The sequence below is a fragment of the Scyliorhinus canicula genome, chromosome 1, assembly GCF_902713615.1.
Source record: "Scyliorhinus canicula chromosome 1, sScyCan1.1, whole genome shotgun sequence".
Classification (NCBI taxonomy): Eukaryota; Metazoa; Chordata; class Chondrichthyes; order Carcharhiniformes; family Scyliorhinidae; genus Scyliorhinus; species Scyliorhinus canicula.
The window spans coordinates 166,825,178-166,847,568 of NC_052146.1; the positions used below are offsets into that span (position 1 = coordinate 166,825,178).

Below are 22,391 nucleotides of genomic sequence, written 5' to 3' on the forward strand. Positions count from 1 at the left end.
GAAGTTACTGTGAAAATTCACAAGTCACCACATTCCGGCGCCTGTTCAGGTACAGAGAGGGAGAATTCAGAATATTGAATTCACCTAACAGCACGTTTTTCGGGACTTGTGGGAAGAAACTGGATTTAGCGTGACCAATCCACTTAACACACACATCCATGGAGTTGTTTAATTGTCCACACATCCATGAAGTTGTTTAATTTTCCACCAGCATTCACGACTGAGCTTAGATCTGATCTGTTGCTTGTCAGATTGCTTAGGTCCCTCTTTCACTTGCTGTTTACGTCATCTGGCATGCAAGCAGTCCTGTGTCGTAGCTTCACCAGTCGCTTCACCAGTTGGCACTTCATTTTTCTGTTTGCCTGTTGCTGTTCTTGGCATGCCCTCTGGCACTCTTCATTGAACCTGAGTCAGATTCATCAGAATTCATTGGTAACTGTCTCATTTTGATTTCTATTTTCCCAGCCCCACTGATTGGCCCTAAAGTGAGTGGAAACTATATTTCAAAATCACAGGTCGAGGTGATTTGGGAGAAGATACCAATCAACAAATGCCAAGGTTTTATTCGGAATTACACAATATTCTACAATGATAAGTTGGGGCCTGTTCGATGTGAGTATCACAGTGAATAATGTGGAACAGTGTAATGAATTATCACAGAACTAAATTAAACTGGATCCTGAACCCTCTTTTTTGGTCCAGGTGTGCAGCATTCGATGACGTCCGGACGATCATTGGACCATGGGACTGGAGGCCATTCAGCCCCCTGAATCTGTTTGATCGTTCACTGAGATCATGGCTGATCTGTGACGTAACCCAAACTTTACCCCAGATCCCTTAATACCTTTTGGATATCAAAGATATATCAATCTCAGATTTAAAATTGATCCAGCATAAATTGTTCTTTACAAAAGAGCGTTCAAACCTTTGTGTGTAGAAATATCTCCTATATTCCCTTCAAAAAGTTTGGTTTAGTTTTTACATGATGCGTCTGAGTCCTAGACTCCCCAACCAACAGAAATATTTCCTGTCTCTCGAGTCTCACTGACTCGTGAATACAGTATACGTCTGAGTCATCTTTTCTCATAATTCAATCCTTGGAGTCAAGCTAACATTATGGAAAATTTATGGTCCACTTCCTCCAAAGCCAATAATGTGTGGTGTGGTGCCCCTAACCACTTACTTGCTTTAGTTGAGGTTTAACTAGAGCTTTGTACATGACTTCGACTGATTTCTAATCCAGGCTTCTAGATTTAGTGCCAGAATTCCATTAGTCTTTTGATTAGTTTCTGTCCTGATTCATGGCACTTCAATGTTCTATGCACATGGAAATTCAGCCACAGCTTCCTGGCCCCCCAGTGTCGAATTTGGGGGGTACTCCAGAGATGTACTGGGGAATCGCTCTTGGAAGTTCCTACATGAGGTTTTAACCGGCAATTGTCCAAAATGGCTGAGTTCCCCTGGAAAATGGCACTGGACTGGGAACCATCAGACCATTTCAATCGCTGACTTTGGATGGTTCTGCCATTTCTACCCTCATACTTTGAAAGTGATAGAAGGGGAAAAAAACACTTCTAACTTCAGAGTTATTATTTTAAATACCCAGACCGAGTCCCGCATGGTACACCCTCCACACCCCAACCCCCCAGGGGACCTCCATACCCTGACCATATTGCTCATCCTCACAGAATTCCCCACCCCTCTCGACCGGAACCCCCCTCTCAACCTGGGCTAATCCCACAGCGACTTGACCACCTTCCCCGTCAACCCCGGTGTGCCCCCTGACCCAGCCCCCACTCCCTTCCCAGCCAACAACGAATGACACACCACCGGAATCCGACCACCTCACCAACCCGACCACCCCTGTGACACCTTCCCCACTGAACTGACCTTACCCAACCTTTAATCCCCCTGTCGTACTGCCCCATATCCGGATCTCCTGCTTTCCCCTTCCCCCCCTGCCAGTGTCCAAACTCCCATCCCCACACCCCATTCACTTATCTTAGAATCGTATCTTCTCCCTTTCAATGCAACCTTGAATCTCACCTGCGATATGGCATCTCGTGCTTTCTTCCATCATTCCACTCCTTTTGCACTTCACTGCTGGAACCATTGACATGCTTCGCTTTGTCAGCCTCACCCGGCCTGAGTCAGGAAGATCGGGCGAGATGGGAACTTTCCATTTTAAGTACAGGCAAGTTGCTACCGAGTGGCAATCTGCCGCTGATTGCCACGCAGAGGAAGTTACAGTCCCATGACATTTTGGGTCTCCACAGCTTCTAACTTTTCACCATTTACAAAATAGTTTTATTCTTGTTAATGCCAAAGTGGATGACCTTACATTTGCTCACATTGAAATCCATAAAGAAAGAAATTCAAACTTCTGCTTCATAGCTTAAAGGATGATGTGTCAAGATTTCATGTTTCAAGACTTTTACTGTAACAAACAGACTAAACGCATCATTTTCAGAGGCAAATTATACTTTAAATTATTGGACAGAACATTCAATTTTTACTTTTAACACAACTGAGAAATTTCCTTCACAGGTATACGTTACATTGTCCCTTTAATCGTCATTTAATTTTCTTGGGCCCAGATTCTCCTGACAGTTTGCTTCTGTTACTTTCTTTTCCCAACCTGAAACTTTGAATTCCTCATTCACTGAGAGGGCTTTTCCTGCCAATTCTCTTTCTAGCACAAGGTGAGTGTATCTTCCAGTTTCATTTCAAATACTCATCAATTTTGCCTTTCCAATCCAAGAGCGAGTCCTACCCACATCCATACACTTTGAACCAGAGAAACATTTTGCCTCTAGCTGCTTCCTCTCACATGGGTCCTAGCAGACTAACTTGTCTTGAATATTTAGGGATGTCCTTTGGAAAGCCTTTAATCCAATCCTCTGGTCTCCTCCCCTTCTAAGTCTAACCCAAAGAAACGTACACCATATCGACCTTTTATCCAGGGAAAATTGCTGATTCGTCCCAATACTCTATTCGCTTGGAAATAAATGGACAGTTTACAGCAGAATCATTTACAAACCAACATTCTAAACACCTTTGTCAAAGAGCCATCCAGACTCAAAACGTTAGTTTCCTTTTCTCTCCACAGATGCTGTCAGACCTGCTAAGATTGTCCAGTATTTTCTGTTCTTGATTCTAAGCACCTTCCTGGTGCTTTGGAGATCGACAGTGTAACTACTGTGAATACATGTTGGTACGATTGTTTCCAGGTTCAAATTCTTACCACCTTCTGTTCTGCAAAACTGTACTTGCCTTTCTTTAATATTTAATGGCCTGTTCTCAAGCAGACTTCAGAACAGGTCTCATGACTCCCTTCATTTTACTCTAAATTAAAGCCCATATCCCAAAACATAACAATCCAATCTTTTGATGGTTGGAGGCCTGGTGACCCCAGAAAGATACATTATGGGACTCTGCCAAAGTCCTGGTTTAATAACTAGGCAGCAATTGCATGGGAAGTTTGGACTCCTAATTCTCCTGCAGCTTGAAACCTCCAAACAAAGTTTCCAATTTCAAGTTAGAATTGAAGACTTCAAATTACGTGACTTATTTACCTCGGTAGTTACCAGAGACAGAATGTAGTCACCAGAAATATAAAATTAGACAGAAATGCACGGGTCTAACTCTTGGATAACTATACAACTGACCTCCTCCCGACATTAATTATATAGCTACAAGATGGTCAATCATCTTAGCTCCAGGACATCACTGAAGGAGTTCCTGAGTGGCCTAGGCCCAACCATCTTCAGTTCCTTTAATGATCCTCCCTCCATCATAATGTCAGAAGTGGGGATGTTTGCTGATGACAGCACAATGTTCAGCAATGATGAAGCAGTGCAGCAAGACCTGGGAAATATCCAGGCTTGAGCTGACAAGTAACATTCATGCCACACAAGTGCCAGACAATCACCATCTCCTACAAGAGAGGATCTAACCACCACCCTTGACATTAAATGGCATTACCATTGCTGAATCCCCCACTATCAATATTCTGAGATTACCATTGACCAGAAACTGGACTGTACGAGCCATATTAATACTGTGGCTACAAGAGCAGGTCAGAGGCTAGGAATCCTGCAGTGAATGACTCACCTCATGACCCCCAAAGCCTGCCCACCATCTAAAAGGCATCAATAGTGTGATGGAATACTCCCCACTTGCCTGGATGAGCACAGCTCTGACAACACTCAAGAAGCTCGACACCACCCAGGACAAAGCAGCCCGCTTGATTGGCACCCCTTCCACAAACATTCACTTCCTCTACCACTGGCACACATTAGCAACCATGTGTACCATCTACAAGATGCACTGCAGGAACTCACCAAGGTTCACAGGCAGCACCTTCCAAACCCATGACCGCTACTATCTAGAAGGACAAGGGAAGCAGATACCTGTAAACACCAGCGCTTCGATGTTCTCCTACACGTCACTCAACATTGATTTGGAAATATATCGCTGTTCCTTCAGTGTCGCTGGGTCAAATTCTTCTGGGTGTACTTATACCACATGGACTGCAGCGATTCTAGAAGTCAGCTCGCCACCACATTCTGAAGGGTAACTAGGGATGGCAATAAATTCTAGCCAAGCATCCCACAAATTAATAAAAAAAAGACCAGGATAGACAATGGGGTTTCTGCAATGAGTATTCTGCCTCTCAAAGTCATTCCACCATCTACAAGGCACAAGTCCATTGCATTGTGGGGTGGTGCCATTGAGGAATGTAAAATGGTATTGGGCAGAGCTGTCAGTGGCAGTGCCTTCCCACTCATATATTTCAAATGCTCCCAGACAGAACTACAGAACAATTCACGGGCACTATGTTTCGCAGAACGCATTGCACTGCAACAGGAACAGGCACAGGTGAGCAGAGGTGGATGTAAATAAAGGGACATGAACAAAGTGGGCAGTCTGACTGCCTTTGAAAATAAACAGACGTCATGGAGGGCAGCTGGTGAGCAACTTGAGAGACATTTGTTTGACTACCTGACTTTGAACTTTGACATGCAACCTTGAATTGGAATATAAACTGGGACTGACTGAAAATCCATCCTGGTGGACCTTTAGTTTCCAAACACTGACTGAGAGACTTTCTTTCTGTTTCAGTTTAAGTACACCAGTATATAGTTTAGCTATCCGCTAAAATATACAGGGAAGGTAATCATCGTAAAGATAACGCCCGACAAAGAGCTAGGTTATTTTTTTTTAAATTTCTTTGTTATTTTGAAGTACCTCGCTTATTTGAAATGGACTTTGCACAATGAATAAACAGCCAGCGTGCTATTTGCTGAAGCTCTCATGTTCAAGTTTGCTTAAACTTCACACCAACAAGATCCAAGCACAACACAATTCCCTTGGTGATGTTACAGGGGCATGGGAAGCATGAGATAAGGTGCGGGAGGCCAAGAAGTTATATGGGGACATGGAGAGGGTATGATCTTTTTTTATATTTGCTTATGTAAAGATGAGACGTGAAGGTTTAGTTAGGGCGCGCGAGAGTTACAAGTTAACTAGAAAGGATCTAAAGAGAGAGCTAAGAAGAGCCAAGCGAGGACATGAGAAGTCTTTGGCAGGTAGGATCAAGGATAACCCTAAAGCTTTCTATAGGTATGTCAGGAATAAAAGAATGACTAGGGTAAGAGCAGGGCCAGTCAAGGACAGTACTGGGAAGTTGTGCATGAAGTCCGAGGAGATAGGAGAGGTGCTAAATGAATATTTTTCATCAGTATTCACACAGGAAAAAGACAAGGTTGTCGAGGAGAATACTGAGATACAGGCTACTAGACTAGAAGGGCTTGAGTTTCATAAGGAGGAGGTGTTAGCGATTCTGGAAAGTGTTAAAATAGATAAATCGCCTGGGCCGGATGGGATTTATCCTAGGATTCTCTGGGAAGCTAGGGAGGAGATTGCTGAGCCTTTGGCTTTGATCTTTAAGTCATCTTTGTCTACTGGAATAGTGCCAGAAGACTGGAGGATAGCAAATGTTGTCCCCTTGTTCAGGAAGGGGAGTAGAGACAACCCCGGTAACTTTAGACCAGTGAGCCTTACTCCTGTTGTGGGAAAAGTATTGGAAAGGTTTATAAGAGATAGGATGTATAATCATCTGCAAAGGAATAATTTGATTAGAGATAGTCAACATGGTTTTGTACAGGGTAGGTCGTGCCTCACAAACCTTATTGAGTTCTTTGAGAAGGTGACCAAACAGGTGGATGAGGGTAAAGCAGTTGATGTGGTGTATATGGATTTCAGGAAAGCGTTTGATAAGGTTCCCCACGGTAGGCTATTGCAGAAAATACAGAGGCATGTTATTCAGGGTGATTTAGCAGTTTGGATCAGAAATTGGCTAGCTGGAAAAAGACGAAAGGTGGTAGTTGATGGGAAATATTCAGACTGAAGTCCAGTTACTAGTGGTGTACCACAAGGATCTGTTTTGGGGCCACTGCTGTTTGTCATTTTTATAAATGACCTGGAGGAGGGCGCAGAAGGATGGGTGAGTAAATTTGCAGATGACACTAAAGTCGGTGGAGTTGTGGACAGTGCGGAAGGAGGTTACAAGTTACAGAGGGACATAGATAAGCTGCAGAGCTGGGCTGAGAGGTGGCAAATGGAGTTTAATGCAGAAAAGTGTGAGGTGATTCATTTTGGAAGGAATAACAGGAAGACAGAGTACTGGGCTAATGGTAAGATTCTTGGTAGTGTGGATGAGCAGAGAGATCTCGATGTCCATGTACATAGATCCCTGAACGTTGCCACCCAGGTTGAGAGGGTTGTTAAGAAGGCGTACGGTGTATTAGCTTTTATTGGTAGAGGGATTGAGTTTCGGAGCCATGAGGTCATGTTGCAGTTGTACAAAACTTTGGTGCGGCCGCATTTGGAGTATTGCGTGCAGTCTTGGTCGCCGCATTATAGGAAGGATGTGGAAGCATTGGAAAGGGTGCAGAGGAGATTTACCAGGATGTTGCCTGGTATGGAGGGAAGATCTTATGAGGAAAGGCTGAGGGACTTAAGGCTGTTTTCGTTAGAGAGAAGGTTAAGAGGTGACTTAATTGAGGCATACAAGATGATCAGAGGATTAGATAGGGTGGACCGTGAGAGTCTTTTTCCTCGGATGGTGATGTCTAGCATGAGGGGACATAGTTTTAAATTGAGGGGCGATAGATATTGAAAAGATGTCAATAGGTAGGTTCTTTACTCAGAGAGTAGTAAGGGCGTGGAATGCCCTGCCTGCAACAGTAGTGGACTCGGCAACACTAAGAGCATTCAAATGGTCATTGGATAGGCATATGGGTGATAAGGCAGTAGTGTAGAGGGACTTTAGAGGGGTTTCACAGATCGGTGTAATATCGAGTGCCGAAGGGCCTGTACTGCGCTGTAATGTTCTATGTTCTATGGTCGTGGTGAATTTCTCCCTTTATCCGAATAATTCAAATAGTAATTCCCCGAGCCTTGACAGTTTCCCTTTTGAGATAATAAGAACATAAGAACATAAGAACTAGGAGCAGGAGGCCCCTCGAGCCTGCTCCGCCATTCAATGAGATCATGGCTGATTTTTGTGGACTCAGATCCACTTTCCGGCCCGAATACCATAACCCTTAATCCCTTTATTCTTCAAAAAACTATCTATCTTTACCTTAAAAACATGTGATGAAAGAGCCTCAACTGCTTCACTGGGTAAGGAATTCCATAGATTCACAACCCTTTGGGTGAAGAAGTTCCTCCTAAACTCAGTCCTAAATCTACTTCCCCTTATTTTGAGGCTATGTCCCCTAGTTCTACTTTCACCCACCAGTGGAAACAACCTACCCGCATCTATCCTATCTATTCCCTTCATAATTTTAAATGTTTCTATAAGATCCCCCCTCATCCTTCTAAATTCCAACGAGTACAGTCCCAGTCTACTCAACCTCTCCTCGTAATCCAACCCCTTCACCTTGGGATTAACCTAGTGAATCTCTTCTGCACACCCTCCAGTGCCAGTACGTCCTTTCTCAAGTAAGGAGACCAAAACTGAACACAATACTCCAGGTGTGGCCTCACTAACACCTTATACAATTGCAACATAACCTCCCTAGTCTTAAACTCCATCCCTCTAGCAATTAAGGACAAAATTCCATTTGCCTTCTTAATCACCTGTTGCACCTGTAAACCAACTTTCTGTGACTCATGCACTAGCACACCCAGGTCTCTCTGCACAGCAGCCTGCTTTAATATTTTATCGTTTAAATAATAATCCCGTTTGCTGTTATTCCTATCAAAATGGATAACCTCACATTTGTCAACATTGTATTCCAACTGCCAGACCCCAGCCCATTCACTTAACCTATCCAAATCCCTCTGCAGACTTCCAGTATCCTCTGCACTTTTCGCTTTACCACTCACCTTAGTGTCATCTGCAAACTTGGACACATTGCCCTTGGTCCCCAACTCCAAATCATCTATGTAAATTGTGAACAATTGTGGGCCCAACACGGATCCCTAAGGGACACCACTAGCTATTGATTGCCAACCAGAGAAGCACCCATTAATCCCCACTCTTTGCTTTCTATTAATTAACCAATCCTCTATCCATGCTACTACTTTACCCTTAATGCCATGCATCTTTATCTTATGCAGCAAACTTTTGTGTGGCACCTTGTTAAAGGCTTTCTGGAAATCCAGATATAACACATCCATTGGCTCCCCGTTATCTACTGAGGTAATGTCCTCAAAAAATTCCACTAAATTAGTTAGGCACGACCTGTCCTTTATGAACCCATGCTGCGTCTGCCCAATGGGACAATTTCTATCCAGATGCCTCGCTATTTCTTCCTTGATGATAGATTCTAGCATCTTCCCTACTACCGAAGTTAAGCTCACTGGCCTATAATTTCCTGCTCTCTGCCTACCTCCTTTTTTAAACAGTGGTGTCATGTTTGCTAATTTCCAATCCACCGGGACCACCCCAGAGTCTAGTGAATTTTGGTAAATCATCACTAGTGCATCTGCAATTTCCCAAGCCATCTCTTTTAGCACTCTGGGATGCATTCCATCAGGGCCAGGAGACTTGTCTACCTTTAAGCCCAATTGGCTTGCCCATCACTACCTCCTTAGTGATAACAATCCTCTCAAGGTCCTCACCTGTCATTTCTATCAGTCACTGGTATGTTATTTGTGTCTTCCACTGTGAAGACCAACCCAAAAAACCTGTTCAGTTCCTCAGCCATTTCCTCATCTCCCATTATTAAAACTCCCTTCTCATCCTCTAAAGGACCAATATTTACCTTAGCCACTCTTTTTTGTTTTATATATTTGTAAAAACTTTTACTGTCTGTTTTTATATTCTGAGCAAGTTTACTCTCATACTCTATCTTACTTTTCTTTATAGCTTTTTTAGTAGCTTTCTGTTGCCTGCTAAAGATTTCCCAGTCCTCTTGTCTCCCACCAATCTTTGCCACTTTGTATGCTTTTTCCTTCAATTTGATACTCTCCCTTATTTCCTTAGATATCCACGGTCGATTTTCCCTCTTTCTACCGTCCTTCCTTTTTGTTGGTATAAACCTTTGCTGAGCACTGTGAAAAATCACTTGGAAGGTTCTCCACTGTTCCTCAACTGTTCCACCATAAAGTCTTTGCTCCCAGTCTACCTTAGCTAGTTCTTCTCTCATCTCCTTTGTTTAAACACAAAACAGTAGTATTTGATTTTACCTTCTCACTCTCCATCTGTATTTTAAATTCCACCATATTGTGATCACTCCTTCCGAGAGGATCCCTAACTATGAGATCATGTTAATGATTAAATAATAATAATAAAAAACATTCCCTTTTGAATGCCATTATTGACCCTGCCTCCACTACACTCTCAGGCAGTGCATTAACCAGATTCTGCATATAAAATCATTAGCTCATGTTGCTATTTATCTTAAACCTGTGCCCTCTGGTCTTTATCCTTCCACGAATGGGAACAATTTCTCCCTGTTCACTCTATCTACATCCCTTTTGATTTTGTAAATCTCTGCTAACTTTCCCTCAAACAGTTCTGCCCCAAGGAAAACCATCCCATCTTTTCCAATTTATCTACACGGAACAGAGGCACAGTGGTTAGCACTGCTGCCTCGCAGCACCAGGGACCCGGGTTCATGGAGTCTGCTCTTTCCCCCCATGTCTTCATGGTTTCCTTCAGGTGCTCCTTTTCCTCCCACAGTTCAAAGATGCACAGGTTGGATGGATTGGCCATGCTAAATTGCCCCTTCGTGTCCACAGGTGATGGAGATAGAGTGGGGGAGTGGTCTAGGTTAGGGTTATCTTTCAGAGGGTCAGTGCAGCCCAAATGGGTCGAATGGCCTCCTTCCGCACTGCAGGCCTTCTATGTTTCTATGAACTGAATTTTCTCATCCTTGGAACCATTTTGGTGAATTTCTTTGGACCCTTTCTAATGCCTTCGAATTCCTTGGTCAAACGTGGTGCCCAGAGCTGTATGCAATACTCTAGATGGGATCCAGTTTAATTCCAAATGTTCAAAACCCACTGAGTAATTTCTCCTCCTCTGATCAGGCTTCATCCTGAGACTGTGACTGCCTGTTTTAGATTCCCTGACCAACAGAAACAGTTATTATCAAGCTCCTTCAGAATCTTTGTATGTTTCAATGAGATCAACTGTCATTCTCATTCAACTCTTACAGTGGTATACAGTCAGGAGGCAGTTGCCCTCTGAGTCCTCAATGTCAACTCTGGACCCCATGAAGTCTCATGGCCTCAGGTTAAACATGGGCAAGGAAACCTCCTGCTGATTACCACCCTGAGCTGAAAAATTAGTACTCCTCCATGTTGAACACCACTTGGAGGAAGCATTGAGGGCGGCAAAGGCATAGAACATACTCTGGGTGGGGACTCCAATGCCCAGCACCAAGAGTGGCTCAGTAATACCACCAGAGACCGAGTTGGCTGAGTCCTGGAGGACGTAACTGCTAGACTGGGACATCAGCAGGTGGTGAGGGAACCAAAAAGAGAACAGAATGGAGTCCTTTCAGGAAACAGGGTGCGAGGAGGCAATGGACAAGGTGGAAAAGAGGGGTCCAGATGGAGGAGAGTATTGGAAAAGGGTGAAAGGCTCATTTAATGGGATTGGAATTCCCATACAAAGAAGTCAGTGACTTTATTGCTCTGACCAGTTTCATATTATGATATTTTATTGAAATCATGTAGCAGTCAACAGTTCACTATTGTCATATTTTATTATAAATACTGCAAAATCCTCATACTTGACATTTCAAGAATATGCATATATGAAAGCAAATTGAAATTACACACTGACAAGAGAGGAATATAATTCTGCAGTGGGATTATGCAGTCTTTAACAATTGGCTAAATTGTGCTTAAAATGTTTCCATCAACAACATGATTGCATTTGATAAGTAGCCTTATTTCCTTGGTGAAAGTTAGGATGAAACTTTCAAATCTTGAGAGAGTGACCCCCAAGGTTGATTTTCTAGAGTCATTTGGTGAATTTTTACTGTTGGTTCTCCCAAAGTCCAATGCGTATCAATTTCTTTCATGCAAGTATATTCCTCTGTTTTTACAGTATTAGTTTTGTTTCAGCTGGGATTTGCCAAATTACCATGTGACTTTGCACACTTTTGCTTTGTTTTATATATTTAGATGTTATGAGCGATGGAGCAGAAAGGAAATACACACTGACCGGCCTCCTGGCTGCTACCGATTACATGGTGAAAGTCATGGCGACAACAGATGCAGGCGGGACAAATGGTTCAGTTGTTAATCTCACCACAAAGAAATCTGGTAAATAACCCACAGTTTTGAAAATGATGCATTGTGCACAAACAATTTTACTTCAACTGTTAAATGTAGAGGTTGATTTCACAACATTGTCAGTTCCAGGAACTCCTTAGATTGCATTTGTTAATTTTTTTCATGTATGCTAATATCGTGTAGCTTTTTGTTTCATACATGTTATGGTATACATCATAGTGTTTCAGTGTAGAATACAACTAATTATCCTGCTGCTAAGATGCACCAAATCTGATCATATTATAACACAGTGAAAACCAATGAGAATTCAATTGCTTCAGTGTAATACTTTTCAAAATATAATACTCATTTCATGGAACAGACCACAATTTAATATTGCCTTGCCACTGTATTGGAGATGCTAAATAACACATGACCATGTTAGATAGTTGGCAGGATTCTCTATTCCTGAGACTGTGTTCATGCCGGTGCAGGATTCGTAAACTTCCAAGAACAGCAAAACTGTGCTGTGCCTGGACCGATTCAGCAACTGTTAAGGGGCTAGCATTGGTGCCACGTGGAACACAATCTATTCCAATGAGAAACAGTCCGGGATTCGCCGGATTCGGCCTGGGAAAGAGGCTGCCAGCCGCCGCCGTTCACCTTACCTGGGCGCAGGTAGCAGAGGGGTCAATGCCATTATCATCGTCATCCAGACCGGTAAAAGGCAGGATTCTGGGAAATGTGGAGGAACACAGGGGGCGGGATTCTGTGATCCTGAGGCTAAGTGTTGACTCCGTCGCATTTCCCGACGGTGTCAACATGGCCTCAGGATCAGCAATTCTGGCTCCTACAGGGGGCCTGCACGGCACTGGAATGACTCATGCCGCTCCAGCTGCAGATCCCGGTGTCTACTGGGCACCGCGGGGTCTGTGCATGCGCAGTGTCACTGGTGTGAACGGCACTGGGACTGGGGTCTTTTGCAACGGCCGCTTGGCACATCCTGGGCCGAGAATCGGCAGGGGGGACGTGTAGGGGCCCCGACCGGTGCCGCGTCGACCAGACAGGCGGCAATGGCGCTGATTCTCTGCTCTGTGGAGAATTGCGTCCCAGCATCGGGGTGGCATGGCGCTATTTGCGACGGTCGCGGGGATTCTCCAGTCCGGCACCGGGCTGAGAAAATCCCGCCCCGGGATCTTGGGCCGCACGTACATAAATCCCTCAAAATTGCCACCCAGATTGATAAGGTTGTTAAGATGGCGTATGGCGTGTTGGCTTTCATTAACAGGGGTGGTGTGTTATGTTACCTCGAGTAACATAAGCTGCTACTTGATGTCGGCTCTGCCGAAAGATGCTCCAAACTCGGAGTTAAGTTTAACGTATTTATTGAACGATTAACAATGCTCTTAAATGAGTTTGATACTCTACCAATCTGCCTCTAGTAACTCAGTCTGCTCTGCTAACTATACAAGCTTGCTCTTGACCATGTGTTAGGGTGTGATATTGCTGATAATCAATCCTGTCCTGCTCTCTTGGTTTCTGCCGGTGGAAGAGGCACAGCCTGTGTGCCTTGTCCTTTTTATGTGGGTCGTGGAGTGCCCCCTTGTGGCAATGCCATCTGTAGGTGTCCTGATTACCCATTAGTTGTGTCCTGTTCTAATGACCCATTGGTTGCGTGTCTGTATATCATGACAGCTCTGGTGCTCCCTCTAGTGGTTCCTTAGTTGTAGTGTATTTACATTAACCCCTTGAGTATATACAATGATGCATATCACTACATCCCCCTTTTATCTTGTTACATATTTTCTGTAATTTGTTAAAGAAAATTTTACAAAGCATGTGGGTAAATGATGACATGTACAAGTTGTGATGATGTTGATGATTATACAAAGCCAATTAATATTTATGAGTCCAATCTTTATGAATTTGTTCAGTTGAGTTGCTTTCTTCTTCTGTTGTTGAAGTGGTGATGGCGATGTTGTCATTTCTTTGTGGACGTCGTCAGTGTTCTTGTGTTTAAGTAACCAGGAAGTCATCATGAGGTGTTCGAATGGTCGAATCACTTTGTTTTCTGATTTCGACTTTTTTTTCTATGCTTGTGGTAGTGATTCCGTATGTCATCTTTGTTGTCTGACCTGGACTTTTTTCTGTGTTTGCAGTATTGATGCTGTATGTCATCTGCCTTGAAAGCTGGTTTGCTTGTTTGTAGTGGAGCAAATATGAATTTGCGAGATTCGTTAAGTGGGCGGAGCCGCAGTTGCCGCACACCGGAGCATCGGGACGTGCGTCGCGCTACCGCGCATGCACGGGGCATAGCACGCACCTGCACGAAGCGGTTCATGACGTCAGCGCGCCCGCTGTGTGTGGGCGCAGGACTCTGCGAAAAACACGCGAAATGGCCTCCATCATTCAGGTCCAGAGCCTGAAGAGATTTTATCATCTGCACCCGTTCTGCCTCGTAGGGGCTAGCTGCGCTGTTTCAGCAGCCGGGATGCATGAGTAATGCGTGGAGGCATGCTCATGAAGTACACAGGTCTCAATGGCCATAGAAAGAGTGAGCTGCTTTACTTTTAGTAGCTGCTGGCGCAGGGGCTCTGATTGAACATCAAAACAATCAAAAACAATGAGCATGGAGTCGGAGGTGGACCCGTAGTTGCAGGACTGCGCCAGGACGCGGAGGTGGGTGATAAAGGACTGGAAAGGCTCGTCCTTACCCTGAGTTCGCTGCTGAAACATGTATCTCTCGAAGCTCTCGTTGACCTCGACCGCACAGTGGCTGTCGAACTTCAGAATTATGGTCTTGAACTTCGATTTGTCCTCCCCCTCATCGAAGGTGAGCGAGTTGTAAATGTGCAGAGCATGGTCACCGGCTGTGAAGAGGAAGAGAGCAACCTTGCGTGTGTCCGAGGCAGCTTCCAGGTCCCTGGCTTCGAGGTACAGCTGGAAGCGCTGTTTTAAAAGTTTCCAGTTGGAGCCCAGGTTCCCTGCAATGTGGAGAGGCGGCAGTGGGCGAACGGAGTCCATTCTGTAGGATGGCTGTTGGATGGCTGGAGACTGGTGGAGATCACTGAAGGGTAGATTTCAGAAGTGCGAGCATTCCTCAACTCCTGGTATCATGTTGTGTTGGCTTGTCTAGGCTTGAGAGATGAACAGACACTTCCAACACAGATGAAGGTTCAACACAATTTTATTAACTACTTCGAACTAACTAACACACGATGACTGTGGGTCTAAATGATGCTAACTTGCCCTAGAGACCTAAGCCTTGTCCGAACCAGTTGATTCTCTCAGCACGTGTTGTGAGTCTGTGCTGGGCTGGATGAGTTCTTGTTACACTGAGAGGCAGCACCCAGAATGAGTGGGAACCGTGGTGCCCTCTGCCTTTTCTAGTGTGTGTATTCTAACTGGTGATTGGCTGCGGTGTTTGTACATGTTGATTGGTCCCTGTGTGTGTCCATCAGTGTGTGTCTGCACCATGATATACTGATGTATATTATGACAAGTGGGAGTTGACTTGAGGCACCCGTATGTGCGATCTCTGCCCGGATGATGTTAAACTGTATATTCATAAGCCACCAACAGCAGTGCCCAGCATTGAATTCTGGCTGAGCCTATTGGTGGAATCATCTTGTCTTCCTTAAAAAGGCCGAGTAAGAGCGTCTGGCCGTGGTCACAGTGAAATGACATCCGTGGACATTACTGCGAATATCATGGATAATCCTTCCATCTCAACCTGTACATAATGGCACTCGGATTCTATCTCATACCGACTTAACTGCCCCAGCCACCTAACCTTTCCTGCCCGTCCTTAAGAAAAGTTACACCCCTCTGAATTTTTAGTTCCCAACTTTAATCTCCTTGCAACCACAACTCTGTAATGGCTAGAAGATCATATCCATTAACCTCAATTTGTGTCATTATTTATTTATTCCCGTACCAGCCTCCCCGAACAGGCACTGGAATGTGGCGACGAGGGGCTTTTCACAGCATTTGACGCCTACTTGTGACAATAAGCGATTTTCATTTCATTTAATTTCATTATTTTATGCCGAATACTCCATGCATTTAGATCAAGAATGATACATTTTACCTTTTTACCATTTTCCTCCTTTGACCCTATTTGCTGAAGCTTTTTGAACATTTGAACACTATACCCCTCCCACACCTACATAACTGCCTTGCAATGCAGGCATACCCTTTTGCTTTGTACGCCTATGTGTCACCTCTCCAGAACCATCCCCACTCTATTTAATTTAAAGCTCTCTCCATTTACCTAGTTCTGCCATTAGCAAGAACACTGGTCCCAGCATGGTTCAGGTGTATGTTTTCCCAATGGTTCCGCCCCCAACTTCACAGTACTGATGCTACACAGTGAAACACACATTCCCATGAATTATAAAAATATATAGAGGAAAAGAGAAATTCTGCTACAGGGACAGGAAGATTGAAACAGAGACAGAAATTTGGACTAAGAGGCAGATTGAGATACTAACATAGACTAAGTGAGTCACAGACTGAGAGACAGAGCCAGGCTTGAATTTTTGCACGCAGTCAGGAGCACAGCGTTGGAACAATTCCGAGCAGAGCAAATCCACCCGAGGAAACAGTGTCTGTGAACTTCTTTTTGTTCTGGAGAGTGGCCCTAAAAGCAGTGTTGAGGCAGCAGAGGGACTGCTGAGTGCAGACCCATCTGAAAGGTCTGCTTCAGTGTTCCAACAATTTGTCTCAGTTGTCAAACAAGAATAAGACAAAAAGAAGCCATCCACCACTCACCCTCACAATCCTTCAACCTCTTACACAATCCCAATGTCCCCATTAAGACAATCCATGAACCTCATGACCTCACCCACCCTCATGGCACGCATACCCACCATACTAACCAATGCCCCTTCATCCACCCCCATGGCCCCTCATACCCTCCATGCTGATCAATGCCGCTCTACCTATCCCCATGGCCCCTCATACCCTCCATACTAACCAATGCCCCTTCATCCATCCCCATGGCCCCTCATACCCTCCATACTAACCAATGCCTCTTCATCCATCCCCATGGCCCCTCATACCCTCCATACTAACCAATGCCCCTTCATCCATCCCCATGGCCCCTCATACCCTCCATGCTGACCAATGCCCCTTCAGCCACTCTCATGGCCCCTCATACCCTCCATGCTGATCAATGCCGCTCTACCTATCCCCATGGCCCCTCATACCCTCCATACTAACCAATGCCCCTTCATCCATCCCCATGGCCCCTCATACCCTCCATACTAACCAATGCCCCTTCATCCATCCCCATGGCCCTTCATACCCTCCATGCTGACGAATGCCGCTCTGCCTATCCTCATGGCCCCTCATAGCCTCCACGTTAAACAATGCTCCTCCACTCTCACTCATGGCCCATCATAGCCTCTCTGCCAACTTAGTACCTATCGATTCCTCCACCCAGTTAATTAACTGCCTCCATACCAACTGTCATGTGAGAGTCCCTTTCAGAAAAGTGTGTTTTATCGGCTGCAGTGATGTCATTGTGGGGGTGGAGCTGGAATGTGATTCTGCTTTTTCCTTTCGTTTTGAGCTTGAAGCTCTTTTTGGCTCTGTGTTTTAGTTTCCCTTTCAGTTGGAGAGCTGCATTCAAACCAAGCAGATGTATGTTGGTCTCTCTCTCTGAGGTAAACAAGGGGCGGGAATCTCCGACCCCCCACCGTTGGGTCAGAGACTTTCCTGGGGGGGGGGGCGGTATGAATCCTGCCCCCGCCGGATGCCGAATTCCGAATTCTCCGGCGCTGGAGTTCTGGCGGGGGCGGGAATCGCGCCGCACCAGTCGGGAGCCATGACAACGCCCTCCCCCGGCGATTCTCCGGCCCGCAATGGGTCGAGTGGCCGCCTGTTTTTGGCCAGTCCTGCAGGCGTAAATCACAACAGGTCCTTACCAGCGGGTCCTGGCTCCACGGACGGCCTGCAGAGTCCTCAGGGGTCCGCGGGGGGTTCTGACCCCGGGAGGGGGGGGCGTCCTGTCCCATGATCGGGGCCCACCAATCCGCGGGTGGGCCTGTGTCGTGGGGGCACTCTTTCCCTCCGCCATGGCCGGTGCGGAGAAGGACCCCTCTGCGCATGTGCTGGGTGTGCTGGAGCTCCCGCACATGCGCCAACTCGCGTCGGCCGACGGAGGCCCACCGGCGCCAGATCACGTGGCCCCAAGCCCTTCCGCACCGACTGGCGTGGCGCCAAATACTCCGGCGCCGGCCTAGCCCCTGAAGGTGCGGAGGTTCACGCCATTCCTCGGCGCCATAGTGGCCCGCCCCACCGGTTCGCAGAGAATCCCGCCCATTTTGTTTAGATCACTTGATAATTTAAGAGTGATAACTATTCTCTGTGGAGAATTCAAACCTACTGGGCAGGATTCTCTGATCCTGAGGCTAAGTGTTGACGCCGTCGTAAACGCCGTCGCTTTTCTCGACAGCATCAACATGGCCTCAGGAGCAGAAATTCTGACCCCTATAGACGGCCAGCATGGCACTGGAGTTGCCCACGCCGCACCAGCTGCTGATCCCGGCGTCAGATGGGCGCTGTGGGGTCCGTGCATGCACAGTGGCACCGGCGCCAACACGCGCATGCGCAATGGGACCGGCGTGATTGCCGCGCATGCGCAGTGGCTCCCTTCTCCGTACCGGCCCCGACGCAACATGGTGTCGGGCTACAGGGGCCGGTGCGGAACAATAGAGGCCCCCAGCCCAAGCGGCCGGCCCAATGATCGGTAGGCCCCACTTCAGAGAGTCGTGAATACCGCCCAGTCCATCACACGAACCTGCCTCCCATCCATTGATTCCATCTACACCTCCCGCTGCCGGGGGAAAGCAGGCAGCATAATCAAGGATCCCTCCCACCCGGCTTACTCACTTTTCCAACTTCTTCCATCGGGCAGGAGATTCAGAAGTCTGAGAACACGGATGAACAGACTGAAAAACAGCTTCTTCCCCACTGTCACCAGACTCCTAAATGACCCTCTTATGGACTGACCTCATTAACACTGCACCCATGTCTGCTTCATCCGATGCCAATGCTTATGTAGTTACATTGTATATATTGTGTTGCCCTATGTATTCTCATGTATTTTCTTGAATTCTGTTTAATTCCCTTTTCTTCCCATGTACTGAATGATCTGTTGAGCTGCTTGCAGAAAAATACTTTTCACTGTACCTCGGTACACGTGACAATAAACAAATCCAATCCAATCCAATCCAATCCAATTGCAGGCAAGTCACAGCAGAGGTCCCCCTCCCCCGGGGTCAGACCTCCCTTTCCCGCCCCAACCAGTCTGCTCCCAGATGCATCCATGCCGAAGTCCTGACGGCGCCGCCCACACCTGCTCTTACCCACCGGGATCTCGGTGTGGATGCATCTGGGGGCGGCCTGGTGGGGGGGGGGGGGAGGTGGTCTGCTCAGCCCATCGCAGGCTGAGAATTTCTGGGGAGGGCCCCATAGAGCGGCCCCCGACCGTCGCCGCGCCGACTGCACCGGCGCCAATGGAGCCGATTCTCCGTGTTCCAGTGAATCGGCGGACCAGCATCGGGGCGTCATGGAGTGATTTGCACTGGTCCCGACGATTCTCCGGTAGGGCCCCGGGCTGAGAGAATCCCGGCCACTAATTTTGGCTGATGGATGTTGTTGGGAAAGTTACTAAGGGTTACCTGTAGAGTACTGTACCCTTTTTGTGGGGTTATTGGTGTTGGTAGTTGGTAAGATGCTTACTATGGATTTATATGTTAACTGGATTCATAGAATACATTTTGTTTTGTTGAAAAATACTTTTTGTTCTCTGATGCATCGCACCTGTAAAGTGGGCGCTTGTACTCCCCATAACCAAAATCTATGCAAAGTTGTGGGTCAGGTGAACTCCATGATATACTTTGGTGTTCTCTAAACCGTGGCCCATAATACCAACTTACCCATGTATCCACCATGGACAGACCTAATGACCCATGCTGAGATTAAATCAAGTTATTGATTGTCTTTGATGAATAAACAAAAGTGTCATTAATTCGAAGAACGCATTTACTGCACTTAACTTCCTTCAATTATGCATCACTAATCCTATAATGCCAACATTTAGGTTTATATTATGAGACGCAGTAAGATAGCAGGCAATAATTATTTTAAAAAACTGTTTTGAAAATTTTTTTTAAAAGGCTGGAGATTTAAATTTAATGATAGCTTGCATGTCCTTTTGACAGTTCCCTTTAATAGTTCCAATGAGCTAGACAGTTCATTTGATTTTATCCACTTTTTACACACAAATATGTCTAATTTTAACTATCTCAAAGGGTACTTTGCTGCTTACAAAATGGCAGCAAACTTCACCAAAAAGTGTCCGTGGGCCCATAGGAAAGACTACGCTATTTCTCCAAATGTCTCTGCTGACATTCGCCTTTCACGTCTCAAACTTACAAGTCTTATTTCAGACAATGCAGTCGACAAAATCAGATCAGCGATCAGACAGCTGCACTTTAACATGTGCAGTTGCATCCACGAACCACAGACATGCTATTCAAAACTTGAACCCATCCCTCTCACCACGAAAATGGTGAGGACCAGATTCAATCCTCCACAGAGAGCCACTTCAATTAAGTGAAAATTCAGGTCCAGGGGTCAGAGACAGAGATACAGGGCTTGATTCTCCGATTTTGAGGCTATGTCCCCACGCCGGTGTGGTAACAGTGGCATTTTAGGCAGAACAAATGGTGTAAACCTGCCACCGATCCTCTATTTGGCTGGGGGCAGCATAGAGCACCCGGCTCCAGCTGCCAATATGGCCTGGAAATTGGCGGGTCCGCGACCGGGCATGCACATGGCGGCGGCCTGCAGCAGCTGCACCATGCGACATGGCACCGGCCACTGGCGACCCGGCCTGCCAAACAGCCGGCTCGCGCACCCTGGACCATCCCCCACAGTGACCCCAGCCCCTGGAAAAGTTCCTCCTGCCTGCAGATTGGTTCTCCCCCGACTGTGGCAGCGTTGGACTGCGTCTGCAGCTGCCACGCCAAGTTCCCGATCGATGAGACCATGAGAGACTCACGCTCTCGGGAACTCGGCCCGTCAGGGGCGGAGCATCGGAGGGCGGGCCTCAGGCAACGTCTGGAGGGGGTGAAGCATCACAAAAGTGGCACCGCCCCGATTTGGTCGAAAACTTTGATTCTCCGGCCGATCGCCAAATCCGATTTATTTCGGTGTTGATTACCGAAGAATCCTGCCCACAGAGTCAGAGACAGGTCAAAGGCTAGCGGGTCTTTCATTACTCTTTCCCGTTCTCGCTGCATCTCTGTGGTGGTCACATGCAGTTTGCTCTGGCTGCTACTCATCAACATCTGTGGGTGGCATGGTAGCACAGTGGTTAGCACCACGGTCCCAGGTTCAATACCTAGCTTAGGTCACTGTCTGTGTGGAGTCTGTATGTTCTCCCCGTGTCTGTGTGGGTTTCCTCCAGGTGCTCCAGTTTCCTCCCACAAGTCCCAAAAGACGTGCTGTATGGTGAATTGGAAATTCTGAATTCTCCCTCTGTATCTGAACAGGCGCCGGAATGTGGCGACTAGGGGATTTCCACAGTAGCTTCATTGCAGTGTTAATATAAGCCTACTTGTGACAAAGTAAAGATTATTCTTATTAAGGAAATTAATGTTTCTCTGAAGGTACTTAACAGATTTGTATGACTTCACTTCAGTAACTATCTTTGCTTTTTTCATGCAGATGATGAGAACATGCTGACCATCCTTAAATGGGTCTCCCCACTTCTCCTTTTACTACCATCAATTCTGCTTTTGACGTATTTTCTTCATCGAAGAATGTAAGTGTCTCAATCCCCTGCAATAAGTACTGTTCATATCTATAACATGGTGAATGTGAAAAAGGAAACTCCAATTCATCTCGAAGCACCAGTTAGATATCTCCCTACACGGAACTGTCTACAGTCACACTGAATGGCGGCAGAATATTTTGAGAGGAAAAGATGAACAATCCAAGGTGATGGGTTGATATCTGTACCATTGACATAGGTAGAAAGAGAGGAGAGGCCTTGCATAAAACTTTTAGGGAGCTAGGAAAGAAATTAACAAGGAGGACCGTAAAAGGTCCCAATGCTTTGTGCTAGTGAGTATGGAATATGGGAAGGGCTGAATGGGGGAATATGGAATCAAATGCGTGGCGGCACGGTGGCACAGTGGTTAGCACTGTGCATTACAGCACCAGGGACCCAGGTTCAATTCCAACCTCGGGTGACTGTGTGAATTTTGCACTTTATTCCTGTGTCTGTGTGGGTTTCCTCAGGGTGCTCTAGTTTCCTCCCACAGTCCAAAGATGGACAGGTTAGGTGGATTGGCCATGCTAAATTGCCCTTCAGTTTCCAAGTATGTGCAAGTTAGGTGGAGTTGGGGGGATGGGGTAGGGGTGTGGGTGTAGGTGGGTGCTCTTTTGGAGGGTCAGTGTAGACTTTATGGGCTGAATGGCCTCTTTCTGCAGTATAGAGATTCTATGATTCTAAATAATTAGGGGCAGAAGAGATGTTGCAAGAGGGAAAGCTTTGGATGCATGGGATACTGGGATGTTTTCTTGGGGATGTGGGACTTGTATAAGCCAGATGGGTTGAACCTAAAGAGGAT

At 46.2% G+C, this 22,391-nt stretch overlaps 1 protein-coding gene across 1 annotated transcript in view; it reads left to right on the forward strand.

The window, feature by feature from the left end:
- The window catches only part of LOC119969069 (interleukin-6 receptor subunit beta-like), a 291,637-nt gene that overhangs the window by 217,755 nt on the left and 51,491 nt on the right, over positions 1–22,391 (forward strand). The window contains exons 12-14 of the mRNA XM_038802271.1: positions 466–612; positions 11,653–11,793; positions 21,484–21,580. Of these exons, the coding sequence (XP_038658199.1) occupies positions 466–612; positions 11,653–11,793; positions 21,484–21,580 (385 nt within the window). The remainder of the gene's footprint in view (positions 1–465; positions 613–11,652; positions 11,794–21,483; positions 21,581–22,391) is intronic.